Genomic DNA, 15481 nt, shown 5'->3' on the forward strand with positions numbered 1-15481 from the left:
AATGTGAGAATCAAAGATGCATTACTACATTGTATTCTCACTCAACTGGCGTACTCGTTACAGCAGCCGTATTCCAGAGCGAGTGGCGGCGAAATGAAGCCGTCAGATGTGGGGCACCTTCGATGTAAGGACCCACCAGGAGCAAACCTCAGATGTGGGGCACCTTCGATGTAAGGACCCACCAGGAGCAAACCCCATCGCCCTACGACACGTGTCCCATGATGCTGACCCCACAGAAGGAGTGGGCGGTGGTGGTGGCATTGGTTGGCTTGGGTGGGCCCCCACAAATGCGCACGCCGATCTTTCCATTACCATATCAAGATCTTGCCCAACCAAGTAAGGAATCTGATCTCAGCCGTCTGATCTAGAAATTCCCAATCTTGATGGCCTACTATTCTCTGGTGATGTCACGTGGTGGGCTCCCCTCTTGACGTGGACCGCATTGCATAGTGCATTCCACGCCAAAAAAAGAGAATAATAACATAACCGTGAATCAGTTCTAAGTGGCATGCTGTTTTCTCAACTATCAACAATCAGATCTCATGACATACCATTAGTGAAATATAATTATCAGAAATTCGTAATTCGGATGTGAATCATTTATTTTTAATTGATATGGTGAAGTGAATATATAGAAAATCTGTGGGGAAATTATACTCAATTTGACGTAATTTTAATTAAGAACAATGGGATTTGATTAGAATTAAAATCACGGCCGTCGATCGATAGGGCCATAGCAATACTTGTTGGAGAGGGAATTTCCAAGTAGGGCCCCTAAATCTCTGAAGAGTTAATTGTCTACCAATATTTATTTAATGGGGGACTTTGTTTGCTTCCTGCTCCACCCCTCCATTGACTTGGCAGTTCTTTTGCCTCGGCCCTCCTTTCAATAAAGAAATTATAATCGAGTGTGCTTAATTGTTATAACCTATAGTTGATAAATTTGCTCAAACAATCTCTTTGGATGATTTAGGTTGACTTAACCAAGACATTAGTCAAGCGGCTAAGAACTAGAAGTTGAATCCTTGTGAGTTGTAATTAATGCCTGAGTTAAAGTTTTCCAGCCCCAACACACACAGGCACAATACTAGTAAAAAAAGTGAAAAGAAAATGGCTCTAAAACTACATACCAAGCCTTTTGAATGAATTTTTAAAAAAAGCTAATATAGTAGTTATTCAAGTTTTTACTTATAGTAGCATTTTGGTTACGTTATCGAAATAACATTTTGGATATAGATTTATTTTATACTTATATTTAATTTCATCTCTCAAACAAAACATATTAATATCTTTATATCTTTTATTTATTTGAAGACTTTAACCAAATACAACCTTGAAATCATGAATATTTTGACAAGATTTCAACAAGTTAATTACATGACCTTCATCGATCCTAAATAGTTAATCCCCATTGTTATAATTAAGAAAGGGTAATAAAGGAATCAAAGAAGAACAACGTTTAAAGGATTCATGATAAAAGTTCACGAAATTAAGAAATTCATGAAAGAAATTAATTCCTTGAATTTCTAATCTTGGTGGATAAAGAGAGAGGAAACAATTTTTTTTCCAAAAATAAAAAATGAATATATAGGATATTTTAGATTTATAATTAGACGCGTTATGCCTATAATTAACACGCACACGTGTATGTATACAATGGGATCTAAAACTTGGATTATTTATGTAGAATGAGATTATATGATGATAAAATAACTGTCACCAACTAGAGAGGAATTCAAACTCTCTTTTGATGATGAGGAGAGCTCCCCAATTGATGTTAGATTGAAATTAATCAACGTTCCCAATAAAAAGCCTAAAAAAATAAATGCTCTCAAGGATGTAATTCGATTTCGTGATGAATAATTTAATTAGATACATGTGGTTGAATATATATGCAGAACTCAATAATTTTGATAGTGATCCAAACTAGACTCCAAAAGCTGGCAGCATGAAGCACTATCATTGCCTTAGCGAAGGCCGGCGCCACCGGAGAAAGGGACCACACCGCACTTTCATTGATGGGCTATGAATTCCTTGAAGCAGTTTAGTTCATAAGGCCTTTGTAATTTTTATAATATACACAGTGTTTTTCCTTTCCATACAATTACTCTTATTAAAAATAAAATAACTCTTCCTTATCAGATAATGCATCCACGTTATCATCATCCTTGTCTTCCACTTTCCCCAAACTGTGCGAATAAATTGGGTATGGAGGTTCTCATCAAGCCCCACAACATGCCTTCGTGTCCAAAAACAACTGGATGGTTCAACCAAAACTCCATGACGCAATTACACAACATTCACTCCCAGCCGAAAATATTAGTTTGGCATGGAAAATTTTAATTTTAGGGTGTATAAATAAAACTGTATCTATTAATTAAGCTAATTATAATAAGTGATTTCCATCCCATCTCAAGAAAGTGATGGATAGGCCCAGAATTTTCATTGCAAACTCACTGCTTAGTAACTGAATAAAACCTGAAACAAGTGTTGGAGTTGATCCACTGAACAACATGTCATCTACATGAAGTATAATTAGTGAGCCATAATCAGATCAGTGAAAAAAAAAAAAAAACAAGGAGGTGTTAGCTAGACTACAAAAGAAGCCATATTTAAAAAGAAAGGAACTAAATCGATTAAACCAGCACGTGGTGCTTGTTCTAAGCCATAAAAAGCTCTTTGTGGTTTGCATACTAGTGTTAGATGTTGAGGATATGTCATTACTGGTGGTTGTTGGATGTAAAGATCTACAGAAATTGGACCACGCAAGAAAGCATTTTTTATATCGAGTTGATGAATGGATCGTTTCTGAACAAGAGCTATGGTGATTATCATGCCTATTTTTCCTGGTTTGATAATTAATTGGAGAAAAGATTTCAGTGTAGTACACTCCATTGATGATACCCTTTTACAACTAGACATGCTTTGAGACGATATAAAGAGCAATTAGTTTTAATTTTTTTATTTTGACATCCATTTAAAACCAATGACATGCATGTTTGTCGTGTGAACAAGTGTCCAAGTCTCATTTTTATGCAGTGCAGCTAGCTCCCCATCCATGGCTGCTTTCCAAACAGGGTGTGCTAAGGTATTTTTGACATTGTGAGGCTCACGAGGGATATGAGAGGAGGTGATGGTGTTTAGAGCATACTTAGGATTCGGTTTTACCACGACTAGTTTAGACCCGTTGCGCCTTTGATCAAAATTTTGGAGTGAGGATAGAACCAGTTGCGCGCACCTGAAAACCTCACGGTTGTTGTCGTGTGATCTTCTTTTCAAAGATAGGTCACTTGTTGTCGCAATGTAAACTCACGTTCTTGTGATTCTTGGGCATATGCATTTTTTATTGCCTCCTAGACTACATGAGTTGTGTCGAGATCAAACTTTCGCCGTGCTATGAAAGAATCTGTTAATTGTGGAGTGCAATGTTCTGTATTTTCTAAGCTGTTTTGATTTGAGGTTGTGAATTTGCTGGGAGCAGAATCTTTATTCGTGAGATGCCGACCAATTCTTGACTTTCTGCGAGAGCCAAAGCTTTCTCACACCACAAGAGATAATTGTTTGGGCTTGTCGAAGAATGATAAAATTGGCATCACTGAGTGATAAGGTAGTCACAGCTAATGGAAGGGTTGGAAATATAAGATGGAAGATAAGACTGGCTGTTGTTCACCCATGCTCTTCTACCATTAAAAAAAAAAAAATTAAGGAAATTTGTCCTGATATTGCTGGAAGAATTTTACACTGTCATACCAACGTGAACACATAGGCTCTACCAGTGATGTATTTAAAGTACAATTACATTGACAAAAATCAAATCAGGATCCCATGAAATCTGGCCATTACATATAGGACAGCTAAAGATAATCTTTATTTGTTACATTGGATAGCTTGCATGATGACAAAGAATCCTTGATAGCAGAGAATCCCTCATTTGCTTGATAGCAGTGAATCCTTCGATAACAAAGAATCCCTCATCTATAGGAATTCTGCTAGTGTTTCCTTATTTATTTGAAGGCTTGAGTGAATTATCATTTTGGTTTTGATTTGTTACCGTTTCTTCTCCAAAATCACTCAACTTCTCTCCACTTTTTCTGAGAGCCCACCCCTTTTTCTCCAAGAATTTCGAGCATCCTTATCTCTACATGGATTCTCACAGTTGCTGATAAAACCTTCATTAAAAATGGATTAATTGCTTCATAACCTAATCTCTTCGATATAACTTTTGCTTAGGGATTCTAAAGAAAAGCTCTTTTTGGATGTTGAGGGGGGCTCACTTGTGACTTTTTTTCCCTGTCATAATATATTTAACAGTGATTTTGACGACAGAGTCATGTTTTGTTACATCGGTCATCCTCACTCTCTTTTTTTTCTTCAATGAGCAAACACACTATGAATTAGCTCTCTTTATCCCAAAAGAATATATGAAAATATTGCCAGTATTTCCTATTAAGCTGCCTATAGAGCTGCAAGGCAAGTGTTCTTTCAAGTCATCTATTATCGCACTATTAATTAGCAGTAGGCTTAATCTGCTTGTGATTGATTGAATGCGAGGAGTAATCCAAGTTTTTTTTTTGGTTCGAAAACGACAATAATTCAAGAAATATATACCACTACGTATAATTTATAATAAATAAATAAATACGGGTTTTGAAATTTGAGAATTGAAGTACACCATTCTATGATTGCCTGGAGGTCGACCCTGATTCACATGGTGGAGTGAAGGTGTGATGGGGACGCATCAACTGCAAGGAAGGTTATTAGGTTACAGATAATTGTATGAGGCCAGGACAGACTGTAAGCGAATTAATTATTTCCAGTTAGGGCGTCACCTCTTAGAGGGCCTTGCCCTCAAGAAATGAAACCCAGAATCTCCTAAAATAAGGTATGGATTTACTGCTCTTGGACCACCTGGCCTCCTAATGTTTGTACGGCCATAAAAGCATGACGTAGAATTCATGGCAAATATTGATGATCCTTTTTCGAAGATCTGGCTTTGCAGTCTGGGATTTCTTATCGCTGGCCAATTAACGAAGATGGAGCATTGCTCTCTTCCTTCTCTTGGGTTGTGCCTAGCTGGTCAATGGATCAACGCGCGCTTGATCTTTTTTAATGTCTCTTTAGCATCAAATATTTTTTAATGTCATCTTATGGCAATATGTTGGAGAGCGAAGTCAAAAGAGAAAAAATTTGCAAATGCCCCTGTATTGCTTCTATATATATGCCTTTAATAATGTGTAATGTGACATATGTGCTCTCATATAGATGTGTTTCTGAACTGGAAAAAAATAATATGATGATTTTTAGATTCTTTTAAAGATTTTTTTATATATTTATATTAAAATGATCTAAAAATATATATTTTTAATAAAATAGATTGTTAAGAACCCTCGCTCTTACTTGAATTACTCATTACAAAATTTTATTTCTGTTTTTATAATATTAGTTTTTATTTTTTATATTATTAATTTAACCACCAATCATTTTAATTACGCTAAATCTTCTAAATATATGTGCAATATAGTTAATAGGTAAATGAAATGAGATTATTTGGGTAATTAATCGAGGTAGCCACAAAAATCTATTAGACGTTCATTAAACAGTATTGGTGTTTATTAATGACATTTTACCGTTGGATCAAATAAAAAAAATAAAAAATAAAAAATTGAAAATAAAAAATAAAATTTATTAAAAAATATGAAAATTAATATGGTGCGTAATTGAACAGTCGGTAAATTCATAAAATTAGAAAAACATATCATTATTAAATAAATAAATAATAGATAGGTACTCGCGCATTTCTTTATTATAAAATTTTACATTCCTATATTAAACATTTAAAGTTACTATTACAAATTTAATTGCATTAAACATTTTTATAGGTGATTGTCTGTATCTCACCAGACACCTGTAGTGTCTTATAAGGAAGGCTTTATATTCATAAATAACTAGGGATAATAATATCTAAGTTTTATACATGTTGAACAATTATACTTGCAATATTGTTTTTCTTTCTTTTTGTAAGTTTTATATTCGTAACATTTTTCTTTTTATATTCGTAACATTTTTCTTTCTTTCTTATCTTTAAAACCATATCATTCCACCAATTTTTTTTTCCTGTTTTTTCCTCCTCGTGAATGAACATGTCTTCCTTTTTTGTTTGGTCCAATTCGTTTAGTCTGTCTTAAATGTACTTATATATATATATATATATATATATAGATTTTGTTGCATTGTCAACATTTATTGTGCTTCTTATCTTGGCTTTCTTGACTACACTTTGATGAGTGTTTAAATGAATAATTTCAAATAATATCTTCCACTTATATACAATGTTCAACTTGTGCAATTATGTGGAGATCATTATTCCAGACTGGAGTATCTTTTTTTCATAGAAAAAATAAGATATTTTTATTTTTTATTAGTAAAAAAAAGATAAAGTTATCATTTAATATTTTAATCACTAAAAAATTTAATAGGTTTTAAAATATAAATAAGAAGAATGATTATTTATAGAAAGGCCGTATTACTCCCAATAAAAAAGAAATTTAAAATTAATTATAGAATGATCTTTCAAAACTCTGAATATATATTAAAATTAGACTAAGACTATTTTTTAAGGCCCTTCATAAGCTTAGCCCAAGGACACGGGCTGGGCTTTATAGCTGAAACCAAAACCAGCACATGCCCAATCCAAAACTTATGCAGGGCATAATAACTCTTTAACGAGAAGGCTGGAAGAGAAACTTACCAGCGTCTGAGTTGGCGAAATGGTTGGGAATGGATTGTAGGCTGCTGCTCAAGGTCTTATGAAGGGAAAGTTGCTGGTGTCGGGTGGGTGTTGGTGGTGAACCACGGCTGAGGTTGCTGGTCTGCTGAAGCTTAGAACTCCTTGCTCACGGGATGCTGCTTTCGATTGATTCTTCTGCTGCTGTTCACAGTGCTGCTGGCGACTGGAATCTCTCGGTTGGAACAAGAAAAATGAAGCTGTTGCGAAAAGAGAAGGAGAGGGAGTGGAAAGTAGTTTTAAAAAAAAAAGCAAACTTATTAAACGAATTCCACAACTCGATTGATAGCCAAAAAAGCTACAAAGCCAAGGTAATTCAGTATGTCTCAATCTTAATATTTTTTTTCCCAATAATAAACTATGTTTTATTGGTTATTCGAGTCACTTATAAATTTGTTAGGTCGATGGTATTATATTGGATTATTTTACATTATTTATTTTAAAACACAAGCTATGTAAAAAGTTAAATTTGAAGATTTAAAGGTTGACTTTATAAACCAAATTTAATAATAATTTCAAAAAATATCTTATGCCCCTAATATTCTTTTACAATTTTAAATTTCCTGTGGCCAACGAAACAGCAGCCTGCCTGATCTATGGTTATAGTCTGCAGCATCCATTTAAAGACAAGATATACTAGTCACATTTATCTTATATTTGTGCATGTTGTATGATTTTTTGGCTTACAAATGTCTATCTATTTTCATAAGCGACACATCTATCATATTAAAACTAATTTCTGATTTTTAGAGTGTCTTCACTCGTTCAGTTGTTAGATTCTTTTAACAGTTAAAATATTTTTGATTCAATACTTTAGAGAAGGAAATGTTAAGAAACATGCATTCACAAATTCTTAGCCATGGTGTTTCCGAATGCTTGGCTATGAACAGTGCTATGGTTACTGACAAACATTTAATGCTCACTGCAAACATTGCCTGCTCGATGCACGGAAAATCTAAAACTTGTATCCCACTCAAGGAAAGAAGGGGTCAATAGTGATGAATTAGGAAAATTCAAAGCCCTAGTTGGAATGCGGCCGAAGTTCACAAGTTGGATGAAAATTCCTCGTCAGTTCCCTCAAATGGCCTCTTGTCATTGACCTGAATAAACATGGTGGACCGCCCAAGATGCAAGCTCCTCTCTGCTGCCATTGACGCAGAGGTTTCGTCAAGGTAATGGATAAATTCACTCGTAGGTGACGGAGGCATAAGAAATTAGTCTGGCTAATTGATCTATGGAGGAGTTATTATTGATTTTGGTTTCTGCATGAGTTAGAAGAGAATTCCTTCAAATAACTATAAATCTGTATAATTTAATTGTAAAATAAGTGTTGGTTTATATATGCATTTATGTTTAATGATAATAAATAAAGCTAATCTATCATTATACTCTCTTGTACGTTTAAGGATAAGGATAAGGAAAATATAATAACAAAAAAGGGTAACAAATATAAAGCTCAACACATACTTTGAATAAAATGGGATGGTTGAAAATAACAAGAAAAGGGCAAAAGTGGAACGCTGAATATATTTTAACTTGAATTTTCTTTTACATAAAAATCTGGTATTTCATATATATATATATATATATATTATTTTTTTAATGCATAGGCCAGTTTGCATCTTATATTTACCTATGCATTAAAAAAATAATTATTATAATTAAAAACTTTCTTTTCATTTTTCTCTTTAATTTCAGTTCAAGATAATAATAATAATAATAATAATAATAAGAGTAATGTTTTACTTAAAAGTGTGGTAAAAATTATTTTTTATTTAGAAATATATTAAAATAATATTTTTTATTTTTTAAATTTAATTTTTGATAATAATGAATCAAATAATTTCAAATATAAAAAATTAAAATTTCAAAAATTTCAATTATTTTTTAATAATATGGTGGCAATGCAAATCAAACAATAAATTCACTAACACTTACATTTACACATAGGGCATTGTAGCCTCACGACTACTATAATAACAGTCGAACAAAAGTAAACTGGCCTCCACTTCTAGAAGCTAAAAAACAGAGAGATAGAGAGAGAGAGAGAGAGAGGGAGGGAGGGAGCCAACCAGAAATTTCAGATTTCAGACAAACAAACAAAAGCAACGTTTAACCTTTTGCATCTTCTCTCTTCCTTCACTTCCTTTTTCCTTCGTCGTACCGACACTGAAATCTAACGATGTCACCACTATTATATACTTTTCTTTGTTCCTCAGTGGAAACTTATCTTTGATTTCTTCCTTTTGACTTAATTTCTCTTGTGACCCCCAGGCGTGTAAATGAATCTCTCTAATGCCTACTGTCTCTTCTGTTTTTATTGCAACCAATCTGTTGTTTTGATGACCCCCCGCTTATCCTATTTGATTCAGGCAGTCGTCTGAAAGTGCTCACTGGGCTTCAGAAACTATATGCTTCTAATGGTGTGTCTTTTGATGTTAAATACAAAAAAAGCTTTCTTCTTTTCTTTCTTTTATTTTTTTTATAATGGAAGTTGATTGAATTGTCTGTTACAATATCTGGGGTAGCTGTTTTCTTTTTGTTTTAAAAACGTTATTTTGGATATTGATTGATGTTTGATTTTGTGTTGTGGGTTTTGAATATTTGGTTTATTGATTCAGGATTTAATGGATTTATAGTGAAGTAATGATAAGGATGAGGAATTTTAGTGAAGAGGAAGAACAAGATTCAAATTTTTTTGATACCCGTGAGGAGATATCTTCCGTTTCTGATTGGAGTTCAGATTGCGGGGATGGTAGTCCTAGTGTTTTCAATAGTCTTACATATGATGATTGGACTAAGAGTCCAGAAAGTGTCCAAGATCGGCGGCAGAGGTTCTTAAAGTGTTGGATGGGTTTAAGTTTGGATGGAAATGAACGTGTTGAGGAGGAGTTTGGTAATGATTCCTTGAACAAAATCCAACTGGGTGTTGTTGATAGGATGGTGGATAATAGTGGGGCAGTGTTAAGGACATCGAGTTTTGAAGATGGCTTTTTGTCGGCTCAATCTTCGATGTCTTCCGGGTCAAGTGAAGCTTGGCGGCAGTCATTTGAAAATGGTGTGCTGGGTGGGAATTTTGTGTGTAAAATTAAGAATTTGGATGACGGAATGGAATTTCTAGTGGATGAATTGGATGAGGATGGAATGCTTAGTAGACTGCATGAAGTGGGATCCAATCAATCTCTTAGTTTTGAAGAGTTTCGGAGAACATTTGCCACATCTCCTTTGGTTGAACGATTTTTGAAGAAGAATGTTAATGATGAAAGGGATACAGCAGAAGCAAAAAGGAAAGATAAACGGAGTTGGTTGAAGAAATTAGGTCTGGTGAGAAGGATTGTTGATAGGCAAGGGACAGCTGCCTCAAAGACCCGTGATCTTGAATCAACCGCAGAAGCAAGGATGCAAAGAGTGAAAGTTCATCCATCCAAAAAGAACATCAAAGATATGTCTTCTCTCTTTACTGGACAGGAATTTCTGGCTCATAAGGGGTCAATTTTGACGATAAAATTCAGTCTTGATGGGCAATACCTGGCAAGTGGTGGTGAAGATGGTGTTGTGCGTGTGTGGAAGGTGATTGAGGATGATAGGTCCAACCACTTTGACATCCCAGCAACTGATCCCTCAGGTCTATATTTCACAATGAATCATCATTCTGATTTAGCTTCTCTTGATGTGGATATGAAGAAAATTTATAAAATGAAGAGACATGGATCATCAAACTCCACATGTGTTGTTGTTCCACCAAAGGTGTTCAGGGTATTGGAGAAGCCCCTGCATGAGTTTCAAGGACATAGCGGCGAGGTTTTGGATCTGTCATGGTCTAAGAAAAGGGTTAGTATCAATAATTTTCTAGAATTCAGAGAAATTGTACTCATCATTGTAATAGCTATACCTTAAACTTGCAAAAATTGAACTTAGTGAAGTCTAATTTCCTTTCATCCTCTTTATACTTTTTCGCAGTTTCTGGTGTCCTCTTCTGTTGATCAGACGGTTCGCCTTTGGCAAGTGGGATGCGACAGATGCCTGAGAGTTTTTTCTCATAATAATTATGGTGCGCTTCTCGCTTCTTGTTTTAGTTTCTTCTAACATGTGTAGCATGATCGATGATTTGGTCACTGTTAGTTGGTTTATTTAAGTATGATCTCCATTGCTTCTTTCCATACGTGTAGCATGATGAATGATTTGTTCACTGATACTTGGCACTGTCATTATCGTTGCAGTGACTTCTGTTGATTTCAATCCCGCGGATGACAATTATTTTATCAGCGGTTCAATAGATGGTAAAGTTCGCATCTGGGAAGTGCTTGGCTGCCAGGTTGTTGATTATACTGATATACGAGAGATAGTTACTGCTGTATGTTATCATCCTAGTGGAAAGGTTGGTGAATTTCTAGCTATTAACTCCTGCAAAATAACTATTCAATATTCAAAATGAATTAATGTTTGAACAATCTCTTTACTTAATGTTGCAGGGAGGACTGGTAGGCACAATGACTGGAAACTGCCTCTTTTATGATATTATAGGTATATGCATTTCTCCAAGCTAACGCCAAAACATGTTAATCTTGTAGCAGAAAGCTAGTACACTGGGAATCTCTATAGAAGGTCTGCATGAAGCTAATGAATAATTATGCTTCTTGTTTTCGATAACTCTTCTATTATGCAAGTGAAGATGATTTTGTCAACAAGAGTATTGGGTTGCTCAAGAGTCATTGATTTTTCTATCCAAGTTTAATATTTGAGTTTTATAACATTGTTTTTATTAGTCTTGTTCAAAACCACACACCGCCAATTTTCTCAGTTCTCTAATTTTTTAAGGTGATTTGTGAGATTCCTTAGGTTATGGGTGAATTTATATTTGAATTATCTCTGAACCATAAGTGCACTGATTAATTTCCCATTTGCATACATATTTATGTTGTATGCACAAAAGAGCTGCCTGACTGACTGCCAAATGATCTTGGTTTGATGATGCAGATAATCAACTGCAACTGGATGCTCAAATATGCATACAGGGAAAAAAGAAGTTACCAGGCAAGAGGATAACTGGCTTTGAGGTGGTTTAATTTTTCCCTCTTTTGTTTTTCGACAAGTTGCTTCATTCTTCATATTATGCTGGGCAGAGACTCAATTATCCGTAATTTTACTCTCCAGTTCTCCCCAAGCGACCCAAGCAAAGTAGTTGTCACTTCTGCTGATTCACTAGTACGAGTGTTATGTGGCTTGGATGTCATTTGCAAATTTAGGGGTTGGTTTCTATTCCTCCATCTTAATTCTTTTTTGTTCTTCCTATGGTGCTCAGAACACTTTCACCAGTTTGGATGATCTCGCAAGTGGGATTGTGATTTTTGCACCCGCATTGTGTCACAACCTTTCAATATTAATATCCTTTATTCTTTAATCTATAGCTTCGGATTTTTCATTAGTTTGGCAGCTAACTTTGTTTTTTCCTTTCAGCATCGGGCCTAAGATCTGTAGCGAACCAGACTTCCGCGTCATTTACCTCGGATGGAAAACATATTATCTCAACAAGTGAGGATTTTAATGTCCATGTCTGGAACAGTGCCAGCCAGCAAAGGACTTCTCGAGCAAAGAACATTCAGTCCTGTGAGAGCTTCCTATCTCAAAATGCGTATGTTGCTATACCTTGGCGTGGTATTGAAACCATTCCAGGAACGCCTTCTTCTCTTGAATCTACATGTGGTAATAGTTTCAAGAGTGACCATACACGCCCGAAGTTTTGTGGAGAGCTAGACCAGAAAAAGCTTTCCTCTTCATCAGATTGTTTCTCTCTTGCCCGTGGATTTCTGTTGGAGTCTTTGACAAGGGGATCTGCCACTTGGCCTGAGGAGAAACTTCCCAACTCAAGTCCGAAGACAGCCTCACTTACAAAATCTAGACCTGAGTTCAAGTATTTAAAGAATGCTTGCCATAACATGTTGAGTTCTCACTTGTGGGGTCTTGTTATTGTAACTGCAGGCTGGGACGGACGGATTAGAACATACCTCAATTATGGTTTGCCTCTCCGATTATGAAACCCCTGGTTTCGGCAAATTAATAGGGGGTTTAATTTTCATCCTTCAAATATACAAGCAAGGTTATTTTCATGGTGCTTGCTGGACCATGGGCGGAGATGGTGTCTATACCACAGATGAGAAAAAAAAGAAAAAGAAAAAAAGAAAAAGAAAAGGAATTTACTAACTGTGGACTCTTCATAGATTATACTAAAGTGTACTATAATTTTGACGATGTCATTCAAGGTGGCTTGGTTCAGCCGTGTTCTCAACGAATTGCCGGGGGTTGCTTTTACATTCGGATCATTGTACACATGCTAATTATATGATTCTTTGATTTGTTTCAGTCAAAACTGAATAGATGGCCATGTGCTAATTGGCTCATTTTGTCGATTTGATCCATGCAAAAGTATCTGAGCAGTGAGCAACTGTTTAAGCTAACAATCAAGGTGAAGAAGCCATTGAAAGAAACGTTCTTGTGGCTCTAGTTCACTGGTAAGTGGTTAGCAGCTGTTCCCTGATGTGAATTCCCAACTTTATTAAAGTCCCATCTCAATTTGAGTCCTTTTATGGCCATGACTTGAATTTGCACGCCCGATGCTTTTCATGGCCCTCGTTCCAGAGTTTCACGTCATGCTGTCAGCAAAGGAGATTAGAATGTGAATAATAATCAAATACAATTAGGTTAAATGACCATTTCTAATACAGACATCATCGCCGAGATCTATGCATGTGGGAGAGAGCAAAAGTCTTCTGAATTGATCAGTGATAGTTACAGTGACTGAACATCGAATCGCAGGTCAAAAACAAATTAACAGTGGAAACACTGTTACTAGTCAAAAAGCTATTCATAGCCACTAACTGTTCAGTAACCCTATACGCTGTCAAGACTTGTAAAAACCCACTAAGAAATTAAATATATTTTTTTTCGGTTTTTTATTTTTATTTTTCTTACGGCGAGAAAGGCAGGTAATTGCTCGCACCATTCTCGTACCTCATAAGTTTGACTTTGGACCTTGCATCCTTTTCCCCCTCCCCCATTGTAGGATAAGCTGCTATCGTGTAGCTTTGAAGGACACAAGATGCAGGACGAAGAGTTTGTTCGTTATGATATCTCGGGTGGAGTGATTGTTTTTAAAAATATTTTTTATTTTAAAAATTTTGATTTTTATACTAATATATAAAACAATTTATAAATAAAAAAAATAATTTTATATAAAAAAATCAAAAGCAATCACGTTTCTGATCAAGCTAAAAAAAAAAATTTAACCTCACGTGTTCACCACCACTCACAGTTAAATGCAGAGATACAAAAACAAAGGTTAAGAACAAGAATCTTTTTTATTTATATTTATATTTTTTTGGATAAAAAGAGAAAGGTTGTAAAATAATATCCCTCGGGAGTGTCGTGATAATAATATGATATTCACACAATAATATTTTATTTGGCAAACAGAATAATAATTAGTTTAATTCACAAACAGACAAATATTATCATATTGATTAAAGAATATCTTAAAATGAGGCTTTTTCTGGAATCACAAGGAGCACAGGTGGAAAGCAACACCCAGCGAAAAAAGGCCAAGCAAGCTACATTATTTTAAGTACTGGTTAATTTATTTGTTTTTTTCTTTAATAAATTTCAACGTGTCTTCAAATAAACTCTCATGTATCGAAATTCTTTTTTATTTTTTTTTATTTGATGGAAAAACATATTTTAAAGTTAGTTTGTGAGTTAATGGAATCCAAGTTTTCTCAAAAGATACTCTTTCACTGAGAAGTGGGGTGTTTAAAGAATTACGAGATGAAGATCGAATCTATAAAATCACATAATAAAGCAAATTCTCAATTTAAATTTAAAAATAAAATAGTAAGATAAAATGCAAATTTACCCCGTATTCAAATCTCAAGCGATAATTAATTTATACAATGAAATTGTTGTGATATTTAGAGAGAGCTTTCAAGATAGAAAAATAAAAATATAATGATAGAGATCCTTTTATTTTTTTTCATTTTATAAAAATCAAATTTATTTTCTCAAAAATATATTTAATTTTTATCTTTTTATTTTTATTTATGTTGATAATGGCCAGCCTAGAGTATATTTTTTCCAAATTAAAAGCAAGCGCAATCAACTATAATAATTATTTTTTAAAATATTTTTTATTTAAAAATATATTAAAATAATTTATTAAATTTATTCTTAATATTAATACATCAAAATTATTTAAAAAAATATTAAAATAGAATTTAAAATAAAAAATTAAAGTTTTATAAAAATATTTTTAAACTGCGCGAAAACAAATTGTAACCGTGACAGACAGATGAGGTGCAGGCCCAGAGAGTTCCTTATGATTATTTAAATTCAAAACATTTTGTTTTTTTTAAAAAAAAGAAAATGAATTCAAGACGGCAAGCAGTTTTCTGTTTTCAATGGTCAAAGAAGAAATTTGATTGGACCAAATTTTCAGAAGAAGGTCCACTTAATACGTGATTATTGATTTAAATATAGATAAATAGTACAAGAGGTCCCATAATTGTCATCATCTTATATATTATACTCAGAGCACATATTTAAAAAATAATAAAAAGGATTTCGTCACATCTTATCCCACAATTATTAACAGAGATCGAGATTACAAATCGGAACACTTCTTGTCATTATTGACTACATTAAATAGTA

General features: G+C 34.2%; 1 protein-coding gene across 4 annotated transcripts; it reads left to right on the top strand.

Moving 5' to 3' along the window:
- The first annotated feature begins 8799 nt into the window (after positions 1-8799).
- LOC105124220 (WD repeat-containing protein 44-like) lies at positions 8800-13194 on the top strand. Of its 4 annotated transcripts, none has more exons than XM_011024142.1 (8): positions 8800-9207; positions 9406-10615; positions 10745-10835; positions 11005-11162; positions 11257-11308; positions 11762-11841; positions 11939-12032; positions 12242-13194. In XM_011024142.1, the coding sequence occupies exons 2-8, from the start codon at positions 9431-9433 to the stop codon at positions 12817-12819; spliced, it is 2238 nt and encodes a 745-aa protein (XP_011022444.1). In that variant the 5' UTR covers positions 8800-9207; positions 9406-9430; the 3' UTR covers positions 12820-13194. The 4 variants fall into 4 exon arrangements, with proteins under 4 accessions (XP_011022444.1, XP_011022445.1, XP_011022446.1 ...); XM_011024143.1 differs by having other exon boundaries at positions 8800-9058; positions 9398-10615; XM_011024144.1 differs by having other exon boundaries at positions 8800-9058.
- The last annotated feature ends 2287 nt before the right edge of the window (positions 13195-15481 follow it).

This window comes from Populus euphratica, unplaced genomic scaffold (assembly GCF_000495115.2).
Source record: "Populus euphratica unplaced genomic scaffold, PopEup_1.0 scaffold4.1, whole genome shotgun sequence".
NCBI classification, from domain to species: Eukaryota; Viridiplantae; Streptophyta; class Magnoliopsida; order Malpighiales; family Salicaceae; genus Populus; species Populus euphratica.